The 17,541-nt window shown below is 47.5% G+C and overlaps 1 protein-coding gene across 9 annotated transcripts in view; it reads right to left on the reverse strand.

The window, feature by feature from the left end:
* NAV2 (neuron navigator 2) overlaps positions 1 to 17,541 on the reverse strand; it is a 799,971-nt gene that overhangs the window by 414,758 nt on the left and 367,672 nt on the right. For 7 of the 9 annotated variants that reach the window (XR_009597822.1, XM_027960128.3, XM_060403972.1 and 4 more), the window contains exon 1: positions 8,149 to 9,306. The exons of 1 other annotated variant lie outside the window; for it this stretch is intronic. Coding sequence is in view for 7 of the 8 variants with exons in the window: in XM_027960128.3 (XP_027815929.2) it covers positions 8,149 to 8,406 (258 nt within the window). In the remaining variant the exon portion in view is untranslated. Of the gene's footprint in view, positions 1 to 8,148; positions 9,307 to 17,541 lie in introns of those variants that run through there. One more of the 9 variants, XM_060403975.1, reaches the window with a different exon arrangement.

Consider the following 17,541-nt stretch of genomic DNA (forward strand, 5'->3'; position numbering starts at 1 on the left):
ACGTTGTAGGTGGATTCTTTACCCCTGAGCCACCAGGGAAGGCCCAGTGAAGTAATACTATCTGATATACAATCTGCATTCAAGCATCTCCCATTGTTTCCAAAATGGCCTTTCTAGCATTTGTGGCTTTGCTTGTCAGGGATCTCCTATTGGATTTGGTTATCACGTCTCTTTCGTCTCCTTTTCTAGAGTAGTTCTCCATCTACCTTTTAATCTTCTTCTTGTTTGTTTTTCATGGCATTGCCAGTTTGGAAGATCCCAGGCTCACTGTCCTAAAGAATGACCCATAATCTGAATGTATCTGATTGCTTCTGCAGGCCAACGATTTATCAAATACCCCATTTTTCCTCCTTCTGTCTAGAATCAGCCCTGCCAGTAACACAGTGATCACACCTTACTGGACCTTGGGGCATGAGAGCACTTGGAATTTTACAAACCCCAGGGAGGTTAAATGATATGATGAAGTAGCTAATATTTATTTAATATTGAATGAGTATTTTCAATATTTCTAAACTCTGGGGCAGAGGGGAGGAGCCGGATATCATATATACCATGCCCAAAGAAACTTTATAGCAGTTTGCTTTGATTCCATATTAACAACGCCTTTTCAGGTTTTTTTTTTTTTGAAGTGCTTTCACACTTGCTATTTCAGAGCCTTGACTCTGAGATCAAATAGTTAAGGGTTCAAATTCTGGTCCACCACTTAACCAGCTGTGCTACTTGGAAAAGTAGTTTAACCCCTCTCACCCTTGGTTTCCTTGAAGGGTATTAACAGTGGGAGATGATGAGGTCAGTGTCATGCTTAATAATCACCTCTATTAAGTGTCACAAAAACTCTTCAGAAAAAAGAGTAGAACAAGTATCATTCTACCCATTTTATAGATGAGGCGACTGAGGCTCAAAAGAAAATGTAACTTACCGAAGGTCATGCAGCAAAGTATCTGAAGAACCAAAGTTGCTGATTCCAAGAACTGTCATTTCTGTTCTCTTGGGGAAGTAGCGTCTATCTAATGGGGTGTTGTGAGGATTAAATGAAATGATGCGTGTCCAGTGCCATGCTCTGTCAGTGTCGGTTCCCATTATTATAATCATGTTCTTGTGAGTATTTGATTTGGTTCCAAGGCTCCAAAAGAACCTCGCCATTATCGTGACCCAGCCCCCACACCTACAAACCAAAATTCACTGGAGGTACTGAAGTTTCACTTGGAGAGAGAAAATATTCTGAGGCTGTGGGGCCATTGTTTGCAAAACACAAGAGAGGGTCTGTTTTCCTTGGGAAATGGAGCACTAAGTCATGAATCACTCTTTAGGTTCTGTGTGGGCGACTTGGGGTTCCTGCAAAACTTTTAGCTGTCACTCACTACTGACTTGTGTGGACTGAAGCACAAAAGCCTGACCCAGTTTTGTTCCCAAAATCACATGAACCATTCTGCCTGAGACATTCCAGGAACACATTGTCCATCTCTTTGAACAATGTGACCAAGAGACAGAGTCACCATTGAATGTGGCCCTGTGGCTATTAGTAAAACACCACTGGGCACCCAGCCATGCCTTGGGGCACCTTAATGACCAACCTGATCACAAGGTTTAGCTCCCACCACAATCATGCCAGCCCTAAGGGAAGAGGGCTTTCCTTCTGCCTTCAGAACAATGAGAAGCCATTCAGAAGCCAAATCAATGGGATTGTTCCATTCTTGGTCCCGGGCAGCACAATCAGATTGGCCAGTTCCATTCAATCACCTTGATGGTACCAGTTCAGACTGGGTGTTCAAAGGAGGCTTCCCATAAGTTTGGTTTGCAGCAGATCCCTCAGCTTGGTTAGTGCTATAGAAATGGCATGTTTGGAACCGAAATGTGAAGATTTCACTTCACAACTCTGGACGTGACTCATTTAGAGGACACTGTTCTGAACTTACTCTTGCTCCCCATTCATCTAACAAAAGCTCCGCAATGCTCTCTGCTTCCACAGTGCAAACCACCTGTTCTCCATATAGTTAACCATGCACTTGAGAGGCAGAAAGGTAGGGCAGAAAGAACATGAGCTTGCAATGAGGCAGATCTGGTTTCCAAACTTGGCTCTTTCCTTGGGTAATAAAATTAGGCAATATCACATACTTTTTGCTTATCCCATACCAGGCTCTGTGTTAGCATCCTCCCAGTATTATCTCATTGGATTCTTACGGACAATGTTTAAGAATCATTGTTTCTGCTTCATAGATAAAGATGCTTACATTTAGAGATGTTAACTTGCCCAAAGCCTAGATTTGAACCTAGGTCTGTCTCTCAATTAAGCCTAATCAACCATTTTAAAACTGCCTTCCAGGGACTCCTCTGGTGTTCCAGTGGCTAAGACTCCATGCTCCCAATGCAGGGGGCACAAGTTCAATCCCCAGTCAGCAAACTATATCCCACATGCCACAACTAAGAGTTCACATGCCACAGCTAAGAGTGTGTGCGCCATAACTAAAGATCTCACACGCCACAACTAAGTCCTGGAGCAGCCAAATATTAATAAAGCAATAAATATGAACAAAAACTGCCTCCAAGTGGTAACTTGTCTGGGTTTCATCTTCCTCCTATGAAATTCATGGGTCACTTTACATTTTACCCAGTTTCTTATGCCTCATACTACATTTTATATACATAATATATATATTATATACATTATACACACACACATATGAATATATACATATTATATACATTACACACACACATGTATATATACATATATATACATAATATGTATACATATATATACCTATACATATATATATACACACACACACATAAAATCCCTGCAGAGTACTACCTGGCTTATAGCAGATGCCTCATAACTGTTCCCTTCCTTGCTGCTGAGACTGATTTTAAGAAATAAGAATCTCTTAAGCCAAATGTCCAAAATCTCACCAGGTGTTTCGGCTTTTGCAGACTGGCTTCAGGAGTTTCACTACGGCCTAATTAAAACACCTCTCTCAAGGCTACATCTCTTACCTCTTATAAATAAATAAAGTAGAACACCAAGACTTGGTTCTTCGATCTCGGTCACAGATGAAGGGAGTATGAGAAGTGGGGAGCAAATCAAGCTATTCTGAAAGCTGGAAATTGGGCTGTAATTCCTCCAGTCTGGCCTTTGATGTGTGTGTGCTTACATGTGCTTATTACTTTAAGCTGTTCCATGTGTATATATTTGTATATGTGTGTGTATTTGTGTATATACACATATCCAGAAGTTGATGTATTTATACACACACATATATACACATGTAATGATACTCTAAATGAGCCACCAGTCCCACCCTTAAAGTGTTTTCAGAAAATTAACCCATGAAATAAGCAATAATACGTGAACTATAAACATTCTTGCATGTTGGCAGATAACCATACTACGCATTCTCCTCCAAGAACTGAGGAAGAGAAGAAAGGGAATAACACAATAGCAGAAAAATGCACTAATCAAATCCATAATCAACTTTGATGATGGAGCAAGGATTCTAATCAAAACACAATGGGGCAAAGTTGCAACAGGTTGCAAGCCTGGAGCTGCATTCTCTTCCTGGGGGGCTTTGTCTGTGTTTTTTTTTTTAAACATCTAAAACACCCACAGAGGATTTCCATCACTTCTAATTACTTTTTTAAAGAAGTGAGCTGCAAGTTGAACACCAGGCTCCTAAAAACAGGAAATATCAAAGTATTATATATATATAAAAATATATTTTTTTTCCCTCTGCAACTGCTTCTTAAAAATAGGCTAACCTCTCCTCAAATAGCTCATGAGCATTCCTTATCTGAAGGTCGGTCGGACAGGGTTTCTGAACTAACACAGAGCAGGTCTCTAAAACAATTCTTTGCACATGGTCATAATTTATACGCCATGTTAACAGAGCAGATGCTATAAATGTTCATTCTTGAGGGGAGGCCCAGGTATCCCAGCACCAGGAGGGGGACTTGGGAGGGATGTTGCGGCTGCAGAACAGCTCCTCTCTCTGGGGGTCGAGCCCCAGCTATAGATTTGCGGGTGAGATTCAAGGTGAGGGGCTTGGCGAGCTGACAGTGGCGCTCCACCTAAAAGCTAGTTGCTGGCTACATCAGGTCTTTTCACACTTGATGGAGATGGAGAGCAGGCTTGCGGGAGAATGGGCCATCACTGGCTGAAATAAGTTGTTGCCTAATATAAGCCATGAGAACTGTCTCCTTTCTCCATATCACACCATGTTAGAGATTCTGAACCTTAAACTAATAATGATCACTGTCATTCCCCAAGGGTCTGCTATGAACCAGGTGTTTTATGGACACCATCTTTCCATAACTACCCACATGTTCAGGATCACTATCAACCAGGAAGCCAACAGGCAATTCCAATTTTTCAACTGCGAGAAGCCTTTGTTCTTTGCTCATGCTCACCTTTTGAAAGGAAGATACTAAATATGAAGTCATCACCTGTTACGTGAAGGTGTGGCTTCCCTGTGGCTACACCCCCTCCTGCTCTGCACCACTGCATGCCCTCCTCCTTCCCCACACGTTCATCACACCCCCTCTCCTCCCCTCCCAGCTATTCCTGCCCATCTCTGGAACCCACCATCTCCAGCCCCATCGTGAGGCTCTCTGGACTTCTCCAGCCATCGTGGCCTTTTCCTTCCTTTCAGCCCCAAACAGCCCTCTCAGCCCTCTTGGTGTTGTGCCCTGATGTCTTCAGTACATCAGTTATACCTCCCATCTAGACTATAAGACCTCCAAGGCCCAGACCATGTCTAATATACCCTCTACCTCCACCAGAACATGAAAGAAGGAGGCAGCTATGAAGATGGGGAAGACCACCAGCCTGCAATCCAGACCACCCACAGCTGGACTCCCTGCTTGCCACCCTGGAGCAGGATGACCTGGAGAGAGTCACTCAACCTTGCTGAGCCCTGTTTACTCCTCCAGCTCAGTGGCTAGAGCGGTGGTCTTATAAGTCAGGGCCTGTGAGTAACCGGAAAGTCCCTATGATCTTCTCTCTGTAGCATGCTGATTAAGAACAGGGAGTCCAGAACCAGGCTGTCCAAGTTCTAATTCTACTCCTGCTATTCATGGGGTCACTAACCCAGCCTTTGCCTCAGTTTCCCAAGTGTAAAATGAGAATGATAACACATGTCTCATTGGATTGTTGTAAGAATCAAATGAGGTCTTTTAGAACAATTCCTGGCACATCGGAAGTGCTATGTGATGACTTGCCATTGTTATATTACTGTCGTTGAAGAAGATGTTACACGAAATAATTGTCATAGGAAGTCATATCTGCTTTAAGTGTTACCGTGAGGATGAAATGAGATCCTACGAAGAGAGCCTGGCACGTCAGGCACTTCCCTCGCCTTCCCACCATTCCTGGTACTATATTAGGTATGTAACAGATGTTCTGTAAACCCTTGTGAACTGAATGATACCTTCTCAAGGGCTTGACAGAATAAGCTATGCCTTTTCTCACTGAGAGGCTATTAGATCTACATTCAACAATGCCCCATCTCTTGGTTTAGCAATATAAATGGCTCATTTTATTAAGTGTTTCCTATTTGCCAGACACTGGGCTTTACATATCTTACTTATATACATATATAAATATGTATCTATGATGTATGTATATGCATATATATAGACAGGTGTATATGGCACTTTGCAAATGTTATTTTTCTTAAGCCTCTCACAATCTGTGTGGTTGTTAAATGCCCATTGTTACAGATGGGAACACTGAGGCCCAGAGAGGTTAATGGACTAGGTCACCAGCTTGTACATGGTAAAGGCAGGACACCTGGGATATCCATCTGACTTTAAAGCCTGTGCTACTGACCACTGCACAGCCCAGCCTAGTTAAAGCCTCTGAGTAACAAAGGGCGTCAAATGCCCCAAGATATCATTCGCCACTTAACTCCTCATCTCCGGAGGATCTTCTAGTGACAAACATCAGGTTTTGAATTCGGGACTACCAAGCCTGACCCTGTCCTCGGGCTGCATGGAGAGGCCTTTCTGGATGGTGCACAGGCAATATGTCAGGCTCAGAGGGAGAAGACTTGTCCAAAGAGGAAAACCCCTTTTGCCACTGATTCTCTGATGCCAGGGCGAGGCCATGAGAACAAGGATCTGCATCTGCACAAAGAAGAACTGCCAGGAAGCCCGACCGTGAATGAAAACAAAGGGGGAGGCAGGCTGTCAAAACCAGGCGGCCCACTGGAAAGTCCACCCAAACCACCCTCGTGGTCAGTACACAGGGCCCCCTTGAGGGCAAGGGAGGTGGGGTGGGGGCAGACAAGGGACTGTGGGCCCTGGGCAGGGGACAGAAGGAAAGCCTTGAGGGAACCGGACCACATGAGCCCCTCTGGCAGCAGCTAAAGATCATTTTTCCAGGAAACAGGGAGATGAATCACCTTTTCAGAGCCTGCCCATCGAAAGCCCTCCAACCCTGTGTGTTAAGTGAAAGGTCAAATGGACAGCGGTAGAACAGCTGCCTGGCCACAATGATCAGAGAGTCCACTTTGCCCTCATTCCTCAGGCCCTCTTCATCAGGATGGAGGGTGTGTGTCACCGCTCTGGCCTCCCGCATCCACTCCATCACACCCCACCACACCCCATCAGCCCTGCCTCCAAGGATGGAGGGGACACCCTCACAAGAGCGCACCCCCAGGCTCACTCCGGTTTCAGAGACCACTGAACAAATCCTGTGAGGAACAGCAGAAAAAGAGCTCAGAGCACAAAACCCTATAGCAGAGACAGGCCCAGTAGCATTGGGGGTAAATCTTGCCTTCCTCCCACACGCCATCACTCAAACCTGTCAGCTTCCAAAAATGTTTAGCAAGTGCAGCAGCAAGGGGCATGCTTATCAGCCTGGTGTGGGAGCGTAATCTGCTTTGAGGGCCTTCTCCAGCCCAGAGTTCCAAAAGTCTGCTTACAATTAGCTTCCAGCTTCAGTTCCTCCATCAGAAAGGCTAGGAATGTGTTGAGTTCTAGCCTCTGATCAGAGAAAGCTCTAGGAGAAGGTGGAGACAGGGTCAGCAGAGATTAAGTGCCAAAAAGGTCAGCTGGTCTGTTGCCACTTCCCTGACACCAGCCCCACACTACCTCCCCCGCTGGCTTTCCGCCTCTCCTGACTGGGACAGTCACATCCGTCAGGTCGGCCTGTCCCCAAAAGTCCCTGCTGACTAACTGCCAAGAAAATACAGCGTGCCCCTGCTCCCTCCTACCAGGAGAGGGAGGGGGGAAAAAAGGAGCAGTGAGGGCAGGAAGCCAGGAGAACCGGATTGGCCCTTGCTGATTTCCTTAAAAGAGATTGCATGGCTAGGGCCTGTCACCCAGCCGAATTGGGTGATGCGAGCTCGGTCTGGAAAGGTAGAAGTCATCAATTCTGTTCAAGCTACCCCCACACCCGCACTCCCTCCAGTCACCCGGGCTACCGGCACCGGGATCTACTACCCAGGAAGGAGGGGCTTAGCTTCGGGCCGCCATTCCGAGGCAGCCACCCCCGCCCCATCGCTACAGCCAGCCGAGACGCTAGGAGTCTCCAGTTGCTTGCCTCCGCCGGTGCACCGGGCACTCCTACTGCAGTCCTAGCACCGTGCCTGGAATGCTGTCAGCCCGAAGGATGGGGCAGGCCCGAGTATCTCCAAGCCGAGGGGGGCCAGTACACTGCCACCCCTAGACCTCTTTTCCTGGATCTTGCAGCCAGGCCAGGGGGGAGTGGAGCCCAACGAGGTCTCGGACCATTCCTCGGCAGGGACAGAATCTCTGCAGAACCGACAGACACACAGCCGCTGCAGCAGACACTGTCTTCTTGGGGCCAAGCCCCTCGACATGCAGAACTTGACATTTCCAGTGTGGCACATGGTTTTTTGAGGACACCCTGATCGTGCCCCACCCCACCGCGCCCCCAGAAGGAAGCCGCAGGCAGCCAGCATCCCGATCTCGCAGAGCTCCTTAAGGCAAACCTCAGTCACCCGGGCCACACCCACTGACCAGCTCACTCTCCGAGCGCAACCCCCAATCTGCTGGCCTGAGTGGCACGGTCCCCTTCTCAGCCCACAGGGTACCCCTTTCCCCTCTCCAGCCGTGTCAACTTCCACCCTCAAAAAAATATTCACCCTTCCCCGCAGAACAGTGCCCCAGGCACACAGCACCTCTCACCTGGGTATCGAACCCGTTCTCCACGGAGCCGCTCATCCGCAGCGGGAGCCCCTCCCCCGCCAGCTCCTGCAGCCCCTGCGATTTCAAGGGGATCTGGCTAGGGTAGGCTGTCTTGCTCACCTCCACCTTGCTTCCCAACTTGAGATAGCAAGGCTGGGGGCCCGCCCGGGCTGGGGGCACGTGCAGGATGGGCGCGGCGCTGTGCACGGGTTTGGGCAGTCCCGACTTCATTTTGGAGGCCACCAGGATGGCCGGCATCTTCTCCCGGGGCTTCGGCTTTCCCAGCACGTCCCTGGAAGCGGCGGCGGAGGCGACCGCTAAAGGCAGCGCGGGCAGCAGAGCAGGCGCCGGGCTTCGGCCCGAGAGGCGCCCACCACCAGCCGAGGGAAAGAGAAAAAAAGAAAAAAATCCCCGGGTTCGGGGATCTCGGAGCAATCGGTCGAGCTGGCCTTGGCGGTGCGGGAACCCGGCGGAGGACTGATCGCGCGGCGCTCAGCGGGTCCCACCTGGACGGATGCTGCCGCCGGGTTTCACGCCCCTCCTGGGTGGCCTGTTCAAGGGCTCTGAGTGCTCAGGAGCTGTTGCCTCTCGCGATTCTCCTCCTGGGACCCCGAGGCTTGGACGCCCATATTAACTTGTCATTGCATCTCCGAAGTGAGGAGGCCCCGCTCGAAGAGGGGTGGCGGGGACCCACGCCTCCCGCTCCGGGGAGGCTGCGGGTGTGAGCCGGCGAGCTAAGGGGCTAGCAACCGCGGAGGGGAGGGAAGGAGAGATACGAGGAAGAGAGGGAGGGCGCACGCAGCCCAAGACGTCTTCAGCGAGAGGCAGCTGTCGCTCTGGTCGCAAGCACCGCAGTGTCCCCCCGCGACGCAGAGGCGCGGCGAGAGCCCCCGAAAGGTCTCTTTAGGTGTGACAGTCAGTCACCACTGCCAGAAGCCCCCCGGGGCAGAGAGCACTTCGGCGCCTGAGGGTCTGCACATGCTCCGTGCGCTATAGCGCAGCAAGGCTGTGGCCGCGGGCCGCGGGCACCCGGACGCGCGGCTGGCGGGCTGGGCTGGGCAGGGCAGGGCAAGGCAGCGCTCGCGAGCGGCAGCCGCGCTTCCCGGGAAGGCTGCGCTGGATGCGGGGCTCCGCGAAGGGGAGGACAGGCTGCGACCCGCGCGGCTGCGGCGCGCGCTGACAGCCCGGGCCGCCTCAATGCGCCGATTGGTCCGCGGCGGGCCAATCGGCGGCCGCGGCTCTCCCTGCAAAGGGGGCGTGGCCTCAACTCCCCGGGCCGCCGCCGAAACTCTGGGGCCGCGCTTTGGCCGCAAGTACAAAGCGGGCTGGTGGCCGCTCTGCAGCGCGGCTCTGGCCGCGCGCTCCCCCGCGGGTCCACACCCACCGCGTCCTGAAACCCTTTTGAAAAATGCCCTTTCGAACGCAAGCGCCCGCCTCGGGGCCCCGCGGGGAAGGCTCCGGGAAAGTTTGTTTCCTTTTTTAAATTGTTCTGGTCACCTTAACGGTCTGAAGCTTCCGGAGTCGCGCCTGCAGCCCCGCGGCCCCCCATCTGGTCTGGGCAGGGCGGTTCCTGAGGCTCCCGCGTGAAGGACGCGCCAGCCATTTCTTCTCTTTTCTGCCAGCTCCTCCAGGCGGGCCGGGGGGCCTCCGAATGGCTTCCTCTCCAGCTTTCAAAGGCTGCACATTTCACTTAACTATGTGAAGTATTTATAGGCAAATACAATACCCCCGCGAAGCCTGCCGACCCGAGACGTTTCCTCCTCGCAACCTACCACATTCTGTAATTAGAGTGGCCAGAGGAAGCCCGGAGAATCTCCAGGACCCCGGCCGGGCTTGGGCTAAAATCTTGCTGCATTTTGGATAGGAACCCCTCCCTGTCTGCGCCTCGGACGCACTGACCCCACAGGTTCCTCGACTTCAGTCCGCTCGAGGATTTCTCTCCTGTCCCAGGCGCTCTGTGGGTTCCTCGCAGAGAGCTGGAAGGGATGACACAGGCAGGCCAGACCCCTCGCGATTCATAGATGAGGATTACCAGCCCCGCACCCCCCGTCCCGTAGAACTTCCTGGATTTAAATCGGGCAAGTTCTTTGACTTAGATACATCTTTACAAAGCTTCGGTTCTTACTGGGAGTAAGGAGGGGGGGGGTTGAAGACATTATGCTATTGTTTGGATAAATGAGATAGTTAATTACAGTCATGTAGCATGGGTACTTGGCAATATGAAAGACCGGTAGAAGTTAGGTATTATTATCCCTGTTATTAAATTACTGTTACTGGTATCCCCCACTCCACCCTCCAGTCATCTATGTAAAGTTGTTTCACTTCTCTGTCTCTGAGATACAGTTTTTTCACAGTTATGTCCACCCTGTAGCCTAATTTTCAATGTTGATAGCATTGATTTGTTATTATCCTGATAGTAGGAAACTTCAAAGTTTTAAGATAGTCTCTTAAAACAGTATTAAGAAATAAGAAGGTGCCTCTTACCCTGGCCTGCTCCCTCTCCCATCTTACCTCCATCCATCCTATGCAGCAACTTGGGCTGAACTGCACACAGTCTTGTACGCGATTCCGGGTATTCCTCCCTCTAAATTACACATGGTCTGCCATGTCACTTACTTAGCACTCAGCCCTTTTCTATCTGATGCTACCTTGTTATTTATTGTTTCATGTTTATTTTCTTCTTAAAGAGAAGGCCTCTTGAAGTCAGGAATGTGTTTTTAACCTGCATTAGATTCTCTCAGCATTGAGTATAATGCTGCGGACAGAATAGCTACCCAGATTGTTATCAGATAGATGAGTGAATGATGCCAGCGGCAATTAACCAGAGGGAGAGCCTTTTAGATCCAGGTACATAAAATCATAAGAGATGCTATGCTCTGTTAAAACTTGGAGCCTCTCCTATCCAGAATTCTGGTTCTGCCAGATGTAGCAAGAGTTATGGAAATATATTGCAGTCTTTGACTTTAAAGATTATGGAGATATTCCAAAGTATTTCCATGGCCTTAATGTAGTTTTTCTCAAAATGTGGCCCCCAAATCACCACCAGCAGCATCAACACCTGGAAGCTTGTTTGATAAGCCCCACCCCAGATCTGATAAACCAAAATTCCCAAAGTTGGGGCCCAAGCATCTAGGTTTGCCAAGTGTTTAACCAAATGATTCTGATGAATGCATCAGGCATTCAGTGCTCTTTCAGGGCTGCTTAAATTTTGATATGTTGCTGTTGTTCAGTCACTAAGTTGAGTCAAACTCTTTGTGACCGCATGGATTGCAGCTTCTCAGGCTTCCCTGTCCTTCACCATCTCCCAGAGTTTGCTCAAACTCATGTCCATTGAGTCAGTGATACCATCCAACAATATCATCCTCTGTCACCCCCTTCTCCTCTTGCCTTCAGTCTTTCCCAGCATCAGGGTCTTTTCCAATGAGTTGGCTCTTCACATCAGGTAGCCAAAGTATTGGAGTTTCAGTTTCAGCATCAGTCCTTCTAGTGAATATTCAGGGTTGATTTCCTTTAGGATTGACTGGTTTGATCTCCCCGCAGTCCAGGGAACACTCAAGGGTCTTCTCCAGCACCACAATTTGAAAGCATCAATTTTTCGGCACTCAGCCTTCTTTATGGTCCAGCTTCCACATCCATATGACTACTGGAAAACCCGTAGCTTTGACTATAGGACCTTTGTTGGCAAAGTGATGTCTCTGCTTAGTATATGTAATATACCTTAATATACATAAGAATTACTGGAGATCTTGCTAAAATACAGATTCCATTCAGTAGTTCTGGACTGGGACTGAGATTCTGATTTCAGAATAAGCTCCCATGTGACACCCATGCTGGTTGTCTGGAGCTCACACTTTGTGTAGTAAACTAAATCATAGGTAGCAAAATGGGTTCATCTCAAGGACCATCTCTAGCTAACTGACTTTCTGTCACCGTGTGCTAAATGGAATTCCAAAGGTGACTATACCTAGTTAAGTTGGAAACAGCAGCCTAGTCAATTAATAATGTCTGTCATGGGTACAGAAATGTATGGACATAGTGATGTATATACTATATGTTTGCCATCTTGGGTTTCCCATTTAAATCATATTTGCACCAAGGTCATTTTTTGGGTTCTGAGACCCTCAAATATGTACTAATTTGAAAAACAGTGCATTCTTTTTTAAAAGGTGCCTCTTCCTGATACTCTAGGATTTGGTGAATATATGACTGTGCACCTTAACTTGTGTGATTTATTTAACCTAAAGTCCAGTGACTTCTCATCTTTCTTGATGGAAAACAAGTGAATCTTTTAGTCTATTTCCAAATTCTTTCCCAGCCTCCATATCCCTTTAATAATTTTATTTGCTCTTTCCTGGAACAGTTTTCATCTCCCTTTATATTTTTTCCTGTCTTCCCCTCATTTTCTTTCTTTTTTTTTTTTTTTTCATTTTCTTTCTTTACAGCAAAATAATTTTGTCATTATAGCAAGACATGGGAGGAAAAGCTCTTTTTTCCCTGAGGCAAGAGATAATTGCAAGATTCCTCCTTAAATAAGATCATCTCAAATTATAAAAATGTCCTATAAAGTTACTCCTTCCACATAGATGCTGTGTTAACATGAATGAAGTCACTTGAAATCAATAAGTTTGGCAAGCATTGGTTGCTAAAGGAGTCATTGGTTTAGGATACAGTAAACTGCTTTGGAAAGAACACACTGTCCAAGTTTCTTTTTATTGCTATTTTTTTTAATTATATATATCATGGATAGCCCACTATTTTAAATCCCAGCTTTGACAACCCTTCTCTTTTTCTTCTGTCAGACTCTCAACTTTCAAAACCACCCAATTTGAAACATATTGCCAAAGCTCCCAGGACCACTGAATCAGAATCTGAGGAGTCTGGCACCTCCCTGGCTGTAAGAACCATCCTAGGTCAGGATGTGCCAGCTACACTGCTTTCTGATCCTATACAACAGCCACTGGTGATTAGTTGAGTGTAAATTGGTCTTTAGGGCTGATCTGCAAGTGACCAACCCCATCAACCCACCCTTTATCTGTGTTAAAGACCCCTAGCTGCGCTTACCTCCCAAGAAGGCAGTCCTAAGAGAGACTGAAACATCTAAACCACAGCCTACCACAAAAAAAAAAAAAAAATGCAGGGACCTGGGGAAAGAATCAACAGGCTCTTGGAGACCCCTGCTATAAATTATGAAGGGACATATTACAAGTCTCCAGAATAATATAAAAAGCAAAATATTCTTGAGTTTATCGGGGAGTTAGAAAAATCTTAGAAAGCCTTATTCTCAAATATGCACTTTTCCTTAGTTTTTTATGACATGGGTTGGCAACTTCCAGTAATATCTCTTGCTGGCCCAAAATGCTTATCATCCTTTGAATCTTGAGAGTAGGGGCTAAGCACTTAAGTTTTATTTGTTCCCTGTCATAAGGCATGCTTATCAAATGCTTATTGGTAATGGCTGAATTGAGAGCCCACCCATCTCAGACTTCAGGGAAACTGGGGTAAGAACCTTAGAACGGCTGTTTAGAAAGTCTGCTCACCTCTCCCTGCACTTGCTTCTAATCTGCCTTCTTCCACAGATGGACGTGTGAAGATCTGTATGCCCAGCGGTGATCCCTGCATTGTATTTTGAGAACTGATGACTGTGGGTTTTCCCACTTGCAAGGCTGGTGTGTAAGGAGTGTGTGTGAATGTGTGCATGTTTACAAGAGTTTGAGACAATTGTTGTTTTAGTCGCTAAGTTGTGTCCAAGTCTTTTGTGACCCCATGAACTATAACCCACAAGGCTCCTCTGTCCATGGGATTTCTCAGGCAAGACTACTGGAGTGGGTTGCCATTTCCTTCTCCAGGGGATCTTCCCAAACCAGGGATCGAACCTGCATCTCCTGTGTTGGCAGGCACATTCTTTACCACTGAGCACCTGGGAAGCCCAAGGCAATAGCCCTGACTAAATGTCAAACAAATATTTAGTAAACTATTGGTTTGTTGGCTATGGGCTTCCCTGTGGCTCAGCTGGTAAAGAATCCGCCTGCAATGTGGGAGACCTGGGTTTGATCCAGTATTCTGGCCTGGAGACCCCCTGGTCGCAAAGAGCCAGACATGACTGAACCACACGCACTTTCATTATCGGCTATGGTATGCCTCAATCATTAACTCAGTGAATACATTGTTGAGAGACATCTATATACCAGGCCTTCTGACAGGGAACAAATAAAACTTAAGTGCTTAGCCCCGACTCTCAAGATTCAAAGGATGATGCAACCACTGTTTCTAGCCTGAGGGTTGCCCTTTTCAACAGCTGAAAAATTGACAGAACAGGGCTAGCAAACAGGGAAATAAATGACCAATAGTGGAGCTTACGCTCCAATAAAAGCCTAAGAATCACTGAGGGTTAAAGGAACAGAACCCTGATCACACACCCGCAACAGACCTAGAATTCTGATTCTGTGTATCTGTCTTTTAAGCAAGAACTCGGATGACTTTGAATCTGTGGGTTCTCACACTTGACTTCGCAGCCTTGGCTGTCCATGAGAACCACCTGCAGAACTGGAAAAAACAGGGCTGCCCAGGTCCCACACTAGACCGATACAATCAGACTCTGGGGATGGGGCCCAAGCATTTTTCTGTTAGTAAAGCTCCTGGTGGTGCTTCCCAGGTGACTCAGTGGGTAAAGAACCTGCCTACAATGCAGGAGACGCAGGAGGTGTGGGTTTGATCTCTGGGTCAGGAAGATTCCCTGGAGGAAGGTATGGAAACCCACTCCAGTATTCTTGCCTGGAGAATCGCAAGGACAGAGGAGCCCAACAAGCTACAGTTCATGGAGTCGCAAAGAGCTGGACACAACTGAAGCGACAATGGGCACACACACGCACAGCTTCTGGGTACAGGCGAATGGGAAAGTGCCGCTGTAAGAAATGCTACAAAGACTGCTCCCTCAATGTTTTACAGTGGGGGGTGACAGGCAAAAACCGGGCCCGTTTCAATCAATGGGAACGGCCAATCTGGAAAAACCCAGGCCTTCTGTCACTTTCTGTGCCAGGTTTGTTTTTTGAGAGAGACACACACAGCCAGTCTAGCTGCCCGTGCAGCCCCAGAGCAGCCGGGTAATTGCCCAAATGCTGCCTGAGAGTCAGCCATGCAGATGGCATCAAGCAGCCTGACCCCTGGTCAGTGTGGGCCCCCAGGCGAGAAGCGAGGATGCTCTGGCTGCTTCCTGCCCACGTTTCCTCTTTTCGTTACTGTTTCTCCTGTGAGCCTTCCTGCCTCCCTCTGCCCCAGACTCACAGCCTGGTGAGCATCTGCGGCAGAGGAGCTCCTGGCCCCGGGTGAGGTGGGTGGTGGTGCCCAGGGTTCAGAGCTGTCAGAGGAGAGCTTGGAGCACAGTTAACTCTTTATGGTCTGTGCTCAGAAAATCATATGCTGGCATGAAAAAAATCTCACCAGTGGATACTAAAAAAGAAATCATGTAGCCCTTCAGTATGTAATTTGTCATTCTTTCTCCTTCATTTAAAATGCATATGTCATGGTGATATTTACCTTATTATTTACATACATGTTTGACTACTATTTACATACATGTTTGACTTCCCTGGTGGCTCAGACAGTAAAGCATTTGGCTACAATGCAGGAGACCCGGGTTCAGTCCCTGGGTCGGAAAGAAGGAAATGGTAACCCACTCCAGTATTCTTGCCTGGAAAATCACATGGGCGGAGGAGCCTGGTAGGCTACAGTCCATGGGGTCACAAAGAACTGGACTTCACTTTGGCTACAATTAAAATTTGCTAATGTATTTGTGTGTTTATAGTGTATAAATACATATGTTTATTAAGAGAAAAGACAAGGAAGGCATCACATCACACTACTAATAGTAGTTATTTTTTGAGGAGCAAGTTAGGGGACTGGTCATTTCTTATTTTTCTATCTCTGCTTTAAAGGGTTGGAATTATAATTGATTTCAACTTACTTTTCCATGGGATTTTTCTGCATTTTTTCAAATAAACATCTTTACTTGTTTGAATCTTTTATTTATTCAAGGAAAGCTCATTATCCTCTACAGAGAACCAAAGTGAAGTGAAAGTCGTTCAGTCCTGTCTGACTCTTTGTGACCCCATGGTCTATGCAGTCCATGGAATTCTCCAGGCCAGAATACTGGAGTGGGTAGCCTTTCCCTTCTCCAGGGGATCTTCCCAACCCAGATCTCCCACATTGCAGGCAGATTCTTTACTAGCTGAGCCACAAGGGAAGCCCAAGAATATTGGAGTGGGTAGCCTATCCCTTCTCCAGCAGATTTTCCCGACATAGGAATCGAATTGGGGTCTCCTGCACTGAAGGCGGATTCTTTACCAACTGAGCTATAGGGAGCCAAACCTTGTGCCAAATATTGGTCATAGGGAAGTTAGCTGGCTTATATCCACCTCTGCCCTCTGCCTTTTCAGGTAGAGGAGTTGAGTCATCTCCCAAACAGACAGAAACTTTGTTAGATCTCAAAGAAAGATTAAAATCCAATTTTAGTTCAAATCTAGTTCAATTAAACCCAGTTTAGTTATATATATATATATAAAGATCTATATACAGTTGGCCATCTGTATCCATGGGTTCTGCATCCACAGATACAAGCAACAGCAGATGGAAAAAAAAAAAAAAAACCCACAAAGTTCCAAAAAGCAGAACTTGAATTTACCATGCCCTAGCAACTATTTACATAGTATTTACATAGCATTTACATTGTATTAGGTATTGTAAGTAACCCAGAGATGACTTACTTAGGAGGGTGTGTGTAGGTTATATGCAAATACTACGCCATTTTATATAAGGGTGTTGAACATCCTGCAGATTTGGGAATCCGAGAGCATCCTGGAACTAATCCCCTGCATTTGCTGAGGGATGACTGTCTATCTAAAGTCACTGACAAGCAGGGTTCCCTCCTTCTAAGACAGGCAGGAACAGTTACTCCAGACACCCTCCCTGTTTTCCTTCTCTTCCAGGGAAGCAGCTCCTAATAGAATCCTCCTCTGCAGAAGTGCCAAGACCACCCCTGAGCAGAGAGACTAGGAAATCCGTCCTTTTCTGACTGACCTACCAAACTGTCTCAATAAGCCATCATGCTAGCCTGAAGACAGAATCCTGATCTCGCAGAAGGAGAGAAGATGGAGAGGTCCCAGTATGCTTGAAATGAACCCTGCTGGGCACATGTGAAAAGGAATTCTCATTCACACTACCCCTTGGCTGAGCTCAAAGCTGGTCTCAGAACTGTCAACAAAGCAGAGACACCCGTGAGGATCTTTTGCACCCTGAGGTCATTGGAAGCCCCTAAACATAAACAGCTGTGCTGATTTCCACTAGATCTCCCAACCCAAGGCAGATAAAACCTCAGAGCTCGAAGGGTGGAAAAGAATA

The sequence above is a fragment of the Ovis aries genome, chromosome 21 (assembly GCF_016772045.2).
Source record: "Ovis aries strain OAR_USU_Benz2616 breed Rambouillet chromosome 21, ARS-UI_Ramb_v3.0, whole genome shotgun sequence".
Classification (NCBI taxonomy): Eukaryota; Metazoa; Chordata; class Mammalia; order Artiodactyla; family Bovidae; genus Ovis; species Ovis aries.